We start from the raw sequence: 15,067 nt of genomic DNA, 5'->3' as shown, positions 1-15,067 counted from the left end.
AGCCAAGGATTTGTTGCTTCCCAGATTTGCAAAACGATAGTCTCTGGGTTCGATCTCTCCGACGATGGCCGGTGCCAAAGCGAATCGCGTCCAGAAATCAATCCCGAGGTACATGGCCTGTTCCCAATACGGGCACTCTAGTTTAATTTTATTTTATTATATTATTATTATTTTATTTATTTTATTATCCTAGCGCAGCTAGTTTACAGTTATAATTGTAGCACTACTAGTCACATAGATTTTAAAATATATTATTAATTTTAACACATATAAACTTATATCTATTACGTATTACTACATGTCTTCTAGTTATAAATAGTTTTATTTTATGTTTTGTAACGGTCTGTCGTCCGCGGGTAGCTTAGCGGACGTCCAGGGTTCAGGAAATATTTGTTTGATTCAGGTGTGGTTGCTGTAAGAGATTTCCCCGATCCGTTTGCCCCCCAGGGAGAACTCGAGAGATATATACAGTAAAGAGTAAGAGTATGGTTTATTAACGAAATGTTACAGTTAGGAGATTCGAGTAAGATTGGGCTGCGTCAGATGACAATCGACGGCTCGCGTTGCAGAGTGAGATCGGCTCTGTGGGTCCCGGCGCGGTGGTGTGGGTTGGCTTCCCGCGTCCCAGTTGGTCTGTTGCAGCTCGTGCCTGGGAAAGAGAGAGAAGAGTGGTTGCCTGCTTCGGTCGGGGTTACGGCGTGTTGTTGTGGTCGGGCGCGCCAATCCGTGTGAAGAGAATCGCTCGTGGGACTCGAAAGTCTGCTAAGAGAAGTTGTGGTTGGACTCGAAAGTCTGCTCAGAGAAGTTATTGTTGGACTGGAAAGTCTGCTCAGAGAAGTTGTTGTTGGGCTCGAAAGTCTGCTCAGAGAAGTTGTTGTTGGACTCGAAAGTCTGCTCAGAGAAGGTGTTATTGGACTCGAAAGTCTGCTTAGAGATGTGGTTGTTGGACTGGAAAGTCTGCTCAGAGAAGTTGTTGTTGGACTCGAAAGTCTGCTCAGAGAAGTTGTTTTTGGACTCGAAAGTGTGCTCAGAGAAGTTGTTGCTGGACTCGAAAGTCTGCTCAGAGAATTGTTGTTATTGGACTCGAAAGTCAGCTCAGAGAAGTGTTGTTATTGGACTCTTAAGTCAGCTTAGAGAAGTGTTGTTATTGGACTCGTAAGTCAGCTCAGAGATCGGACTCGAAAGTCAGCAGAGATTGGACTCGAAAGTCGGCAGAGATCGGACTCGCAAGTCAGCAGAGATTGGACTCGAAAGTCAGCAGAGTGGGGGGGGGGGAAGGGTTAGGGAATTAACTAGGGCTACTAACTACAAAGTATTGTGGCGGAACCTGGGTTTACCTGGTTCCTAAAAAGTGACTTGGCTGCTTTAGTGATTACATTCGCAATCGGCGGCTGAGTGATTTCTTCAGCGTCGGGCCCGCTTTATATAGCTCTCGGCGAGGCCCTAGTGTGGCCAGCACCACTGCCGGATTTTGCCCTTTCCAGTGTGCCCAGCCGTTGCGTGCCCAGTGTGGCCGTTCGCGGAGGGTGTTTCTTCAGTTTTCTTTTGGTTTCACAGTTTCTTTACATTTTATTTTAAATATTCTTTGATTTCACATTTAAACTGAGTTGCGGCCTTAATTGTCTTATATCTATGAAAGAGCATTCAAATAAGAAGTCTTAATTTGCTGAGCTTTTGTAAGAAACTGAATTTATTTCATTCAAACCCTAGCTTAAATAGCTAACATGAGAATGGTTAGGTTAGGTTAGGTTAGTCCGGACGGCCCTCGAGGGGCCACACATAGGCCAATATGACCCAAAGCTATCCGGGGAAACTCCTGGATGGACCTAGAGACTATTTATGCGGGTTTCGAGATCCTTGAAGATCAAGGTGTTTTTCGCAAAGGCAAGGAGATCGCCTGGCTTCCTCCTAAAGGCATCTTCTAGCGATGCCAGAACTGGAGAGCCCAGGTATCCCATTCTTGCCCTCGATAGGGCCGGACATTTGCAAATGAGATGCTCCAAGGTTTCGGTTGCCTCGGATTCATTACATTTCCGGCATTTGGCGTTGTCGGTAATACCCAGCTTGACTGCATGTGCAGCAGACAGGCAGCGACCTGTAAGAATACCCACTAACATTCTGCAGTCCTTCCGCGGAAGATGCAGCACCTAGTGGGTGAGTTTCTCGTTGTGCTCTTTGCACATTATTTTTGATATTCTGCAGGTTGCGGAATTACTCCTCCACCTGCTTTTTGCGCTTGCGTTAGCCCGGCTATCTAGTGACTCCCTGCATGCCAATACATTTTTGGAACTGACCGCTGATGATTGCATGGATCTTATCGCCGCTTGACTGTCTACGAACAAATTGACCGCTTCATGTGGACGGTTTATGCTCTGCGCAAGCTCTGCTGCTTTCCTGATGGCGCCTGGAATATATTGCAGTGGTTTGGTAGCTAATACGACAGCCTTATTTTAGGGTCTGAACAGTATATGCCCGCTCCAACTCCTCCATCCATCTTGGAGCCGTCGGTGTATATATTGAGATATTGAGCATGGTCCTGGCCTGACTTCCAGTCATTTGGTCCCATGAATACTGTTCTGTTTACATCCAGACATGTTCTGGGTATTATGTTGTCAGATGTTCTGCTCATGTCACGACCAATTGAACTCTGCCCGAATCCTTGTAGCGACCAGTTTCCTGATACAACCAGACGTTGTGCCGCCTTTCCTGCTGTCAGTTGCGCTTGTATATCTAGGGGATATATACCGATTATGGTTTCGAGTGCTTTGGTGGGGGTTGACCTCAGCGCCCCTGATATGCAGAGCAGTGCCTGCTGCTGGGTTCTCTCCATAAGCTTATTATACGTTTTCTTCTCCACTGCTTGCCACCACACTAAGACTCCATACAGCAGAGTCGGACGCTCCACCGATATGTAGACCCAATGCATCCCAATGCATTAGAGCGGGTGAGAGGCCCCATGTGATGCTAAGCATCTTCTTGGATGCATATAGCGCTATGGTGGCCTAGTGCGCTATAAATAGCTACAACTTCGGTTCTAATGCTCCGATCGTTACGAATTTTTGTGAGAGTATTCTAAACAGTATATACTTTAAGAATATGCAATAAAATTTTTTCGACTATCACAACTGTATATAACCCCTTAAAAACACCTACCAATACGCACAAATAGTTGTCTAGATTAGTTTTTATTTGTCAATAAAATGGAATACAAAAGTTTCTTCTTTCTTCTAAAGCAAAAAAAAAAAAAAACAAAAAAAACAAAAAATATATGAAAATCTTAAGTCTAACCAGGATTTGAACCCATGCACTTCAGGGTGGCAGGCGGATGCCTTAGCCACTGGTCCAACCGGCAAGCAGGCCTCGGTGTGCCCAGATTCAAAGTAGAATTGAGTTTTGCGGGTTCCACGGTGCGTGTTCTACCGCTGGAACCCGCCATACGACACATTTTTTGTATGAGATGGCCGCTCTATATAGTTCTATACCAGAGATGGGCACGAGATCCAACGGTTTGGGTAGCAGCTCGGCCAGAAAAAAACAACAACCACCCCCAGCGTCGCGACGCGTCGCAGCCACGCGCCACACAGAATGTGCGAGCAGAAAAAAAACTGACAAAAACTTTGGGAGCTTTCAATATCTTCAGCCATTATTGCGTGCATTTATGTCCGCCTAAGAAAAACGACTCCAAAAGAAATCCAAACGTTTTTTCTTTAGTGCAGAAGTCAACGCCAGCCGCGCAGTTCCTTTTAAAATGGTTCTTGTTTTTGGTACGATGTGCGAGTTCGGTTGCTTGTGTTTTGTTGTTGTAAACTCGGGATCGCGGCAATGTGCTCGCTACCTGCGCCAAAAGTCAGTGTGGTTGTTTTTGTAAATCTTCACGGTTCGCTGATCGCGAGGACCGATGTGCGACTTGCTGGCGCCTCCGAAAAAAGATAACGGTTTGAGCAGTGTGAGCAAATTGAGCCACGGCGTGCTCATCTCTGTTCTATACTCTTTGATTTAACACTGGTGAAGGGACAGGGTACTTTGGTATCTGAATCTAAAGTTCTTGAAAGACCATCCTTCTCAGACCACAAGTACATACAGATTCAATACCTTCTTCAGAAACTGCCGGAACGCTCACTGAAGAAAGTTTGAGAAGACGATCTTAGTAAAATCATCGGAAGACTTAGAAAACCTATCCAGGGATTACTGGATGCGCACCGTGCATCATGCCTGATATCCAGAACTAGAAAGAAAACAACAAGGTAGGACTAAGTATCAACTTGAACAAGACTGACATTATTCTTTTCAGAGATGTATAATATGCTTAGCGGCAGGCACTGCTCTGCATAACAGGGGCGGTGAAATCAACCCCTACAAAGGCACTCGAACTTATAATGGGAGTCGATCCCCTTGACAACCACGCGCAACAAGTCGCAGGAAAGACAGCACAACGCCTAGTACTAACAGGAAATATGTTACTGCAAGAATTAGGTCACAGGTTAAGTGGTCGAAACACGATCAGTATATCTGATTACATGATACTCAGAACGTGCCTGCCCATTAAAACAACATTCATGCGACTTGATGACTGGAAACCATGTCAGGACCATGCTCAACATCTATACCGACGGCCCCAAGATGGAAGGAGTGGGAGCGGGCATATACTGTACGGATCCCTGAGATGAGCTTGAAATATAAGTAAGGTCAAGTTAGGTCAAGTAACAAGCCCATGCAGCACATTCCAGACGGCAGCATCCACATGAGACGGTCAACTTGTTCGTAGACAGCCAAGTGGCGATTAGATCCATGCAATCGTCACAGGCCAGTTCCAAAAATGTAGTGACGAACAGAAAAGCACTAGATACCCTCATCACGACAAAAGTCAATGCGGATCTACTGGGTTCCCAACCACCAGGGCATCGATGGCAATGAGACCGCGGACGAACTTGCAGAGGAAGGCGTCGGTCTAGCGAGTAACAGAACGGAAAACGTTCAAACATTTTTATTTGATCAAATAAATAATTATTCGATTAGCCATGCCGGTCATTACAATAAGCAATATCTAGTTTTTCAAAATATAAACCGGAATTCTGAAATAATACAAAATGCTCACATCAAGTAAATATGTTGAAAAACAACAAAGTTATAATTTTTGTTCTATTAATTTGTTCGATCGTTCCTGTGGCAACTATTAGGCCTGTTCTAGTTTCCACTTCCGCAAAATTTATTCGGATTCGGATTTCCCTCTGTTAAGTCTCTGGTAATTTGCAGGCGAAACGTTTGGAAACTTTCCGTGTGCCATTTGGCCGGCGGATTCAAATCCGCAAAATCAGAAATTAATTATTTTACAATACAATGCGATTATGTATATTACAAATGTTAATTGTAATCTATTCCTAGGGGTTTTAGGAATATTATTGCATAATTGAATTAGCTAATACTAAACTACTTGATTTATAAATAATTATTTTGTGGGTGCACCTTAAAATCGGCCTAGCCTTCAACATTATTGCAAATCAGCCGCCGCTGTGTCGTATTTGAGAGGGACCATTTAAGGGTTGTCAGCGTTTCAAAAAAAGGCATATGTTTAAGATTAATTTTGAACAATTACTTTTTATGTTGTTTTACAATTAAAAGATCTGCTATTAGGGTAAAATATATAAAAACGTGTTTTTGTTTAAAATACCAGCCAATTTAATCTACAAACTGAAGAAAATGTTATGCGAAGGGAATTTTTTCTAAACCCCTTGGCAACTCTACTCTGCAGCATTTTGCCACCAGAACAGATTGCGATTACAAATATTTCAAAGTGTTTATTTCCAGCCGTAAATGCTTATTTCTTCGATTTTATTAGTAAAATTAGTGCTTCATTACTATCTATGAGTTGGAGACTACAGCGGGCCAAAATTTAATGAGCCCCTTTTTAGCAAATCTTAGACAAGGCAAACTCTTTTGTTAAAAGCGACCAGCTGATTTTGTTTGAGAATTTAAGGGAAATTAAAAAAAAAAAACAAGAAAGGAAGCTAACTTCGGCACGCCGAAGTTTGTATACCCTTGCAAATGGGTTTTCATATTTATATCAAAAATTATAATGCCGAAAACAGACACTAAACAGAGTTTCATAACATTTTACCTATACTTATTATGTTTACAGTTTGACAGTTACAGTTATACATTCCCAGCTTTACATTTTCTCTACATCTGCGGATCGCTTCTATGGCAGCTATATGATATAGTTGTCCGATTTTCATAATATTGTTACCAAAATTCTGAAATAATACTAAAAGCTCATGTCTCAAAGTAGATTAAAATACGTTGAAAAACAACGAAGTTATAATTGTTATACCCTTGCAGGGTATTATAATTTCAGTCAGAAGTTTGCAACGCAGTGAAGAAGACGTTTCCGACCCTATAAAGTATATATATTCTTGATCAGCATCAACAGCCGAGTCGATCTAGCCATGTCCGTCTGTCTGTCTGTCCGTCTGTCTGTCTGTCCGTCTGTCTGTTTCTACGCAAACTAGTCCCTCAGTTTTAAAGCTATCTGAATGAAACTTTGCATATAGTCTTCTATATGCTCTCACTGCTATATATGTCGGAACGGGCATATAGTCTTCTATAGGCTCTCACTGCTATATATGTCGGAACGGGCCGGATCGGACGACTATATCATATAGCTGCCATACAAATGTTCGATAAATTTTTAGAAAAAAAATTATAACTTGGCTGTTTTTCAATATTTTTGCATCATTTTTGACATATAGCCATTTTATAATATTCCAGAATTTTGGTAAAAATTTTATAAAAATCGGACGACTATATAATATAGCTGCCATAGGAACGATCGGGAAATTAATAGAAATAAAATTATAGCTTCGTTGTTTTTCAACGCATTTTTATTTACTCTGAGATATAAGTTTTTTTTATTATTCTTGAATTTTGGTATAAATTTCATAAAAATCGGACAACTATATCTTATAGCTGCCATAGAAGCGATCGGTAAATGTGAAAATATATAAAGCTGGGAATGTAAAACTGTAACTGTCAAACTGTAAACATAATAAGTATAGGTAAAATGTAATGAAACTCTGTTTTGTGAGTGTTTTCAGCATTTAAATCTATAAAATAAACATCAAAACCAATCTGCAAGGGTATACAAACTTCGGCGTGCCGAAGTTAGCTTCCTTTCTTGTTTTCGATTAATTTCCCGATTGTTCCTATGACAGCTATAAGATATAGTGGTCCGATTTTCATAAAATTGTTACCAAAATTCTGGAATAATATAAAATGGCTATATCTCAAAAATGATGGAATAATATTGAAAAACAGCCAAGTTATAATTTTTTTTCTAAAAATGTATCGAACATTTGTATGGCAGCTATATGATATAGTCGTCCGATCCGGCCCGTTCCGACATATATAGCAGTGAGAGTATATAGAAGACTATATGCAAAGTTTCATTCAGATAGCTTTAAAACTGAGACTAGTCCCTCAGTTTTTTGCGTAGAAACAGACAGACAGACAGACGGACAGACAGACAGACGGACAGACAGACAGACGGACAGACGGACATGGCTAGATCGACTCGGCTGTTGATGTTGATCAAGAATATATATACTTTATAGGGTCGGAGAGGTCTCCTTCACTGCGTTGCAAACTTCTGACTGAAATTATAATACCCTGCAAGGGTATAAAAATTCCTTAAATCACCAAGGGAAATTCGCTTATGTTAAAGGGAAATCCGCAAATGTTATCAAATTCACTTCCGAGTGGAAACTAGAACAGGCCTGTATATGATATAGGCGTCAGATTAAAAAAAAAAAATTAAAACTAAAAATCTGAAATAATACAAAATGACCATATCGCAAGGATAAAAATATGTTGACAAACAGCGAAGCTTTTTTTTTACATATTTTTCGTTCGTTTATAATTTAAATGGTCGGTAAATTATCCATCGCTGCGTTGCAAACTTCTGAATAAAATTATAATACCCTGCAAGAGTATAAAAACATAAAGCAAACAATAAAGATGAAGTTTTATTCTTCTAAATTAATACATAATAAAATATTTACCACTGCAATTTTAAACATTTTGCAATCAACGAAAAGTATTACAGACCCTGGCAATGTCCATTTTCCGACAATCTATAACCTTTCTTTCGGATAAACGAGCAGTTTGACCGGACTCCACTGATTTATAGAGAGAGCATTTCAAATGTAACCAAACCTACACTACTGGCCGAAATAATAAGTACATGCGTATGTGGTTTGTTTCAAGTCCTATAAAATTGGTTTGATAAACTTAAGGAAAAAACCCACTTAATTTTTAGTTTCCGTTCTTATTCCAGATAATAAAAATAACTGCCTACAGGATTTTACATTTCAAATTTAGAGACAGGGGTCAATTTTATCCAAAAAGCATGAAAATGAGTTGGCCAAAATAATAAGTACACCCATTCTTCTAAGCCTAGAACTCGGAACGTATTAGATATTTTGCACTTTTTTCTTCTTATAAGTAAACTTAGATTAGTATCCAATAAAAATAAACTCGTTTTAGGTAACTTTTGCTTTTATTTTTGACATTCTAGCAGGAAGTCTGTGGCAAGTCAGTACTAGAAGCTGAGACCAGGTTTCTTTAGCAAATCTTCACAAATCTTCAACATTTTAAATTGTTTTGGTTACAATTCGACGTTTTAAGTTTCCCCACAATATTTAGTTTAGGTTTATGACAGGAGACTGACTTGACCATCTCATAACAGTTACCTCTCTCTTGCCAAAAAAGACCTGTTTGGTCATCCAAGGCCATTTCCGGCGAAATTGACATTTAAATTTGAGCTCGAACAGTTTGTCGTAGACTGCATGAGACAGGATTACAAGGACGTATACCCTAAAAGGTTCTATTACTTCAAGGAAAATTTTTTCAGATGAAGCAAAAGCTTTGCAACATTTTTTTGGTATGGTCTGAACCGGAGGTGGAAACAAAATACTTTGGGGCAATGAAACAAAAATATTTCTTTTTGAAAACGATTCTAGACGTTTTGTACGTCAAACCAAAGTCAAAAAATTGAGCTTTGAAACGCGAAAAAAAAGTTAAGCCCGGAGACAGATGCATAAAGGTCAGGGGCTGTTTTTCCTGTCATGGCGTTGTGCAAATACATCTCATAAATGGTATTACGACCGAATTCGAAAATAAAACTTTTTTAACTGGCATCTTCTAACCATATGCTTAGAGAAACATGCCCTTCCGATAGATTTTTCAACGAGATAACGATCCAAAGTAAACCTTAAAAGTCATCATGGCCTGGTTTAGGGACAAAAAAGTAACCGTCATGGGTTGGAAAAGTCAGTTTCCGAACTCATACCTAATCAAAAATTTATGGGGAAACTTAAAACGTCGTATTGTAACCAATACATTTAAAAATTTTGAAGATTTGCTGAAGAAACATGGTCTGAGTTTCTAGTAGTGACTTGCAACAGACTTCTTGCTAGAATGCCAAAAATAATAGCGAAATAAAAATAATACCTAAAACGAATGTGGTTTTATTGGATACTAATCTAAGTTTACTTATAAGAAAAAAGAAATGCAAAATATCTAATACGTTCCGAGTTCTAGGCTTAGAAGAATGGGTGTACTTATTATTTTGGCCAACCCATTTTCATGCTTTTTGGATAAAATTGACCCCTGTCTCTAAATTTGAAATGTAAAATCTTTTAGGCAGTTATTATTATATTCTGGGATAAGTACGGAAACTAAAAATAAAGTGGGTTTTCTTCTTCAGTTTATCAAACAAATTTTATAGGACTTGAAACAAACCACATACGCATGTACTTATTATTTCGGCCAGTAGTGTATTTGCTTTGTTGAAGCTTGTAAAGGTTAAAAGATTTACAATTTTTGCAAGCACCACTAACAAGAAAAAACCAATTCCTCTATGACGAAACGAAATAGATAGATGGAATAGATTTTAGATATCAACAAATTATATATTTATGCACTTAAAAATAAAAACACATTTAACTCAGGACGGGTTGTTCCGTTTATTGGATCGTAACCGCGCTAATCCAGTACGTTCTTCCTCTTCATCGCTGGTATATTGATGCATGCTGGTTCCATTGACAGTACCCACGCGTACTGAAGACGTCGCTTGCATAAGCTCTTGGTCTGGAGCATTGCGATTTTCATATAGCAATACCTGCAGGGTTTCTTCGTAAATACGCGCTTCTGGAAATTCTACTTTTGTGTGCTTTCTATCTGTTGCATAAACTATTGATGTGCAACACACTTCAGCTACCTTTTTGCCGTGTCCGTAAAATGACCAGCAACAGATTTCACTTGGACCGATAACGTCCTTAATAAATAAAATTCGTTCATTAAACCGCAATGATAGCTTATCAAAAAGTTCTATGTTCCTAAGCAGGTTATCATCTGATGTGCTTGTGTAAGAGTATTTGTTGTTTTGCCGCTGAACCACTAGAATAACAGCAGGTTTTGAAGATGTACTTATAATTAACTGCTCCTCCTTCTGCGAAGTTATTAAAGGAATTCTGCAAATTGGCTTTGGCTCCTGGTGTGCAAATAATGCGCGTTCACAAGATAATGCCAGTTCTGTAATGCAATAGTATTTGGCTTCAGAAAGCAACTCGGCAATTTCCTTGTTTGTTTCAGGCAACGGAACTGAACCATCGCGTAAAAAGTTGAGAATGATACCAAAGTGATTTCCACAGCGGTCAATTAAAATCCATCCTGTAAGACCAACTCTATTATTTTCTGAATGATATTGTCATAAATGCAGTTTTACCAAGTCTGTGGTACATACCTTCTGAATCTGTGAGCACTTCCATTCTTCCACTGAACATTGCGCTTAACATTGTATCGTTATGTTTAGTTAGTGTACCAATGGTGGTATAATACAACCCGCCACCCACATTTAGTTTCACATACTGTGAGGAATGCCCCTTCAAGTAAACTTTCTGATCTCCCGACATGGTTTCTAGCTTGGGATGAAGCACAAGTTGCTGACTTTCTGCCATAGGTGCCGAAAGGCGAAAGTTTCCAACAGAAATTGAAACTACCTTTGGTCCACCAGTTTTTTTTAGCTTAGAGATGTTGCCCACGTCCGCAAGCAGCTTAAGGGTTAATGCACTACTTCTGACTAAGCGATAAAAAAACCAAAACAAATTATTTATTCAGCACTATTACAAATTCCAGTTAGTACATACAAGAATTTATTAGATCTGAAAAAAAAAATCAATGTCACTATCGATTATGCAGACTCCTTGTCTTTTCACACTTTAATTGCTTGCATTTTTATTTATATCCTGTTCAGACTAGGGCGCAACAGCTTAATACTTTTGACACAGTCGCATTAATTAGAAATTTCATTATAGTATTAACAGATCTATAGAGTTTTACAGAAATGCGAGGAAGACGACTAAATGTCACTTCTAATTTACATTTTAATGAATTGGCAAAGATTTAGACACGAAAATCGATATATCTACTTAAAATAACTAAGATACGAATTTTGGAACGATACCAAAATACTGCATTAATAAAGAAAATTGTAATTGATAAGTATAGTAGCCAATTCACTAATACTATTATGACATTAGTGCATTAATTAGGATTTCATTAAAGATTTGAAAGCGCTATAGCGTATAATGCATTAGAATAAGGCATTAGCTACTTAATTGCCGCAAAAATCATTGGATCTACAAAAAATATACTAGATACTAGATTTGGACCAATAAAAAAATACGGTTTTAATGAAGAAAATTGTAATTGAAAAGTATATTATTTTATTTTATTTTCATTTCGCTGGTTATTGAACTTATTATTTCTGACCCCATCTAGATTTAATAAAATTTTTGCCGTGTTCAACAAGTTTTACATTTTGGCAAGAAGTCGATAAGTCCATCGAAAAAAGTTATCGCTAAGGTTGCCAACTGTTGGTGGAACGAAACAACCAAAAATACTTATTGAATATGAAAAAATACTTTAATAACTTTAATGAAGCTCCAAGAATGTTGTTTATAAATAATGGTATTAAATTTGATTACTTAAATGGTCAAAATTGACCGAAATTAAAACTGTGAGAAATGTGGCAGCATCTTAGATGCCTTAGATGCCAAGTCAACTGCTTGAGCAGTAAGAAACGATGAGAAAAATAAACATTCCGATGGCAAAAATTTGTCGTAAAGCCTAGTACTCTGACGAGAAAAATCCGCTGTATAAATTTAGACAGCGGCCAAACCATGATAGAATTATACAAGGTAGTCCCGTCGGCAACATCTGGTACACTACAACTTATAACAATGAGTGCGAGTGAGAGCAGTTCAGACAAATGAGTGCGAGTGGGACGACAATAGAGTGTGAGTTTTAACCCTTAGGTTTCGGATGAGGGTTGAAGTCGCTTTCTATAATAAAACGAGTTTGAATATTTTGTAATATTATTTTATATTTAATAATTCTGTAATAAAACGAGTTGGAATATTTTTAGTAATTTTATTTTTAATAATTATACAATAAAACGAGTTTTAATTAAAAATTTCACGCCGTGCACATGCCGTCGGCAACAGTTGCAAAAAGTCATTTCCAACTAAGGGTTAAAAACTCGAAAAAAAATGCGTCCGCACACAACCTTTCCCTTCAACAAGCGAGCACGCACTGAAAATCCGAACGATTTCAGCAGCCGACGGGACTACCTTGTATAATTGTATCATGGGCCAAACTCCATATAAAAATAACGGTATCGAAAAAAGAAGAAGAAAAACTTTTAGCCACGTCGTTTTTTCCGGTACTCTGACGACGAAAATGAAGCCTGCGAAAATTGAATGGCGTTGCCAGATCAAAATAGTAAACAGCTGATATCGCGCAGTCTAAATAATTCATTTGATTTATTTAGACACCCCTAATGGAGGGAAAGTTGAAGGAGAAAAGTAGCATTGATAGGGGCTGTCAAGGGGAAGCCCGTAATATGGAATTTAACCCACACAGGACATTTTAATGCCATATTTATTAATATTTTTGTTTTTATTAGCAGCGACCTATATTTGTTAGCATTCGAAATTGCAGGACTTGAGGTCATAGCCGGCTTCGATTTTATAAAAATCAAAGACTCGACAAGCAGCAGCTGTGGTGACGATCGTTTCGTTGGAGCTACCCAAACTCATCAGACCACTTGCTGACTATTGATGATTTTCTTGGTACTTTACCTTCAATCTTGGCTTAGACTCGTTGGGAATCGTAAGTTTCGATGTAAAGGCAAAAGCAAACCCTGAAAATCGGCAATAGTTCTTTTGTCGTTTTTAACCAGTCGTTTGGCATGCAAGTCTCTTCAGACTTGCCATAAGCCAAGCTTTAAAGCTTTTACGTATGGAGGCGTGGGCTTTTTTGGGGCGAATCTCCCCTTTGGTTTAGTTTGTTTTCATTACGATCGTCACCACAGCTGCTGCTTGTCTATTGACAAGTTCTTTTGTTGTTTTTAGCTAAAAGCCGAGTCTTTGATTTTTATAAAATCTAATTTAGACAGCGGTTTTTTCTCGTCAGAGTACTAGACTTAAACCCGAGCAGCTAAAAACGAAAACAAACGATTTCGACCAAATCGAAAACAAAATACATTTTACGATTACCTGAGCAAGCATGATTATATATGTATGTACATATGTACATTTTATGTAAATTAACCATTTGTAGTATCTAATATAAAAATAAAATTTAGTGAAATAATTTTATAGAATTCAAATTTGTTTTGATTCTAATGCGAATTCAAATATTATTAAACTTTTTTAGAATATGCTAATATTTTCAAATTTGATCAATTGGAACATTTCTTAATTTGAATATTATTGCATTTTCAATCGGAATGGGCTGGAGGGCTATCGATATATCGATAGAGGTAGGGTCGGTAGGAACAGGGGGAAGCAGGGATTGGTGAGCGAACCGGGAATATCAAAAGTAAGAGAAAGGGTTTTTACCCTTTGCACTAGGCCGTTGCACTGAGCGCCCCAAGATTACGGTAAGCCGAAAATGGGGACTCGGACAACGGAGCCTATATAGGGAGGCAGGAGACTGGAAGAGGGAAAGATTAGCGGGACGTCAGCCGGCGCGTTAGCATCTTAGAGAAAAAGTGAAATCTAAGATTTAAAAAAAGAAAAAACGTGAGTGAAGTGGCGCGAAGGAAAATAGCCAGTGATCGTTAAAAGAAATATATGGTTTTTTTTCTTACAGCGTGGCCGTGACGAATAACACGGGCCACGGGGTTTTTTCTGTGTTCCTGTGTTGGTACATTCGCGTCTCCGAGCGTTAGGTGGATTTTGGCTGGGCGATCTCACTTCCCGCGACCACCGCGCGACACCAGGTCCCAGCGCACCTGCGCTGGCACAAGCCAGCATCAGCCGAACCCGGAAGCAACCGGCGTACCCAACGGCAACTGGAGGACAGCGGTGAGTCCGTTCCGAGCAAAATTCGGCCGGCCCTAACCTAGGTGGTCGGCTAATGTTCATGCCGCTTGTAGGGCCTACATTTTATTGCTGCTAGTCCTGGCCGAATTCCGCTAGTCATCAAGTCCTGGGCGTTATATGCCCCCATTCTGGCCATGGTTCTCAGCCGCCGGAAATGTACGAGAAATAAATAAAATAAATAATATTTAAGTTATTTGTTCTAAGTTAATAGTTTGTGTTATATTCTGTGACTCACTTGTCGCCGTACCTTTTTCTCCGCGTATTCGTGCCTTGTGTCCGGGATTTGTGCAACACAAGTGCTGCGGATTGAAAATTCTTAGGGTGAAAAGAAGAAGGAATTTTCGAGTGACCCACCCTTGTGGTTTCTTTTGGAGCTCCAGTAGGGACCCGAGGTAGGAAAGGGGTACGTAAAGTAATTTGTTGGCCGGTGTGTCGTTGGCCATTTCTCCTTGGCCACTTCTTTTGATCCTTTGGCGGCAGCCTTGGCGCGAGCGCATCTCTGGCTAGGGTCGCGACCACGTTGAGGATCTGGGAGGCGCGTACTCTGCCATTGTTCAAACATGAACACGGTTTTAGATAAGAAGCATCTGTTAGCGATAAAGTCCCAGCAGCAGAGCACGGCC

At 39.3% G+C, this 15,067-nt stretch overlaps 2 protein-coding genes across 2 annotated transcripts; both read right to left on the bottom strand.

The window, feature by feature from the left end:
* Positions 1-762: 762 nt before the first annotated feature.
* Positions 763-2,556, bottom strand: LOC138928488 (uncharacterized protein DDB_G0286175-like). The gene is made up of 2 exons (XM_070285587.1): positions 2,464-2,556; positions 763-1,056 (listed from the first exon to the last, which is right to left on the bottom strand). Exons 1-2 carry the CDS (start codon positions 2,554-2,556, stop codon positions 763-765), a joined length of 387 nt encoding a protein of 128 aa, XP_070141688.1.
* A 7,384-nt stretch (positions 2,557-9,940) lies between these two features.
* Positions 9,941-11,206, bottom strand: LOC108083716 (BTB/POZ domain-containing adapter for CUL3-mediated RhoA degradation protein 3). Its single transcript, XM_017179623.2, has 2 exons — positions 10,799-11,206; positions 9,941-10,725 (listed from the first exon to the last, which is right to left on the bottom strand). Exons 1-2 carry the CDS (start codon positions 11,010-11,012, stop codon positions 10,001-10,003), a joined length of 939 nt encoding a protein of 312 aa, XP_017035112.1. The 5' UTR covers positions 11,013-11,206; the 3' UTR covers positions 9,941-10,000.
* Positions 11,207-15,067: the final 3,861 nt, after the last annotated feature.

Source organism: Drosophila kikkawai, chromosome 2L (assembly GCF_030179895.1).
Source record: "Drosophila kikkawai strain 14028-0561.14 chromosome 2L, DkikHiC1v2, whole genome shotgun sequence".
NCBI classification, from domain to species: Eukaryota; Metazoa; Arthropoda; class Insecta; order Diptera; family Drosophilidae; genus Drosophila; species Drosophila kikkawai.
The sequence above is the reverse complement of the archived record's forward strand: the minus strand, read 5'-3'. Positions and strand labels throughout refer to the sequence as shown.

Excerpts from the sequence above, each read along its gene's own strand:
- LOC108083716 (XM_017179623.2), bottom strand. The coding sequence starts at position 11,012 with ATGGCAGAAAGTCAGCAACTTGTGCTTCATCCCAAGCTAGAAACCATG. Across the intron at positions 10,726-10,798 it reads AGTGCTCACAGATTCAGAAG|GATGGATTTTAATTGACCGC; the intron begins GTATGTACCACA and ends TTGGTCTTACAG.
- LOC138928488 (XM_070285587.1), bottom strand. The coding sequence starts at position 2,556 with ATGACTGGAAGTCAGGCCAGGACCATGCTCAATATCTCAATATATACA. Across the intron at positions 1,057-2,463 it reads AGTTGGAGCGGGCATATACT|ACTTTCGAGTCCAGCAACAA; the intron begins GTTCAGACCCTA and ends TTCTCTGAGCAG.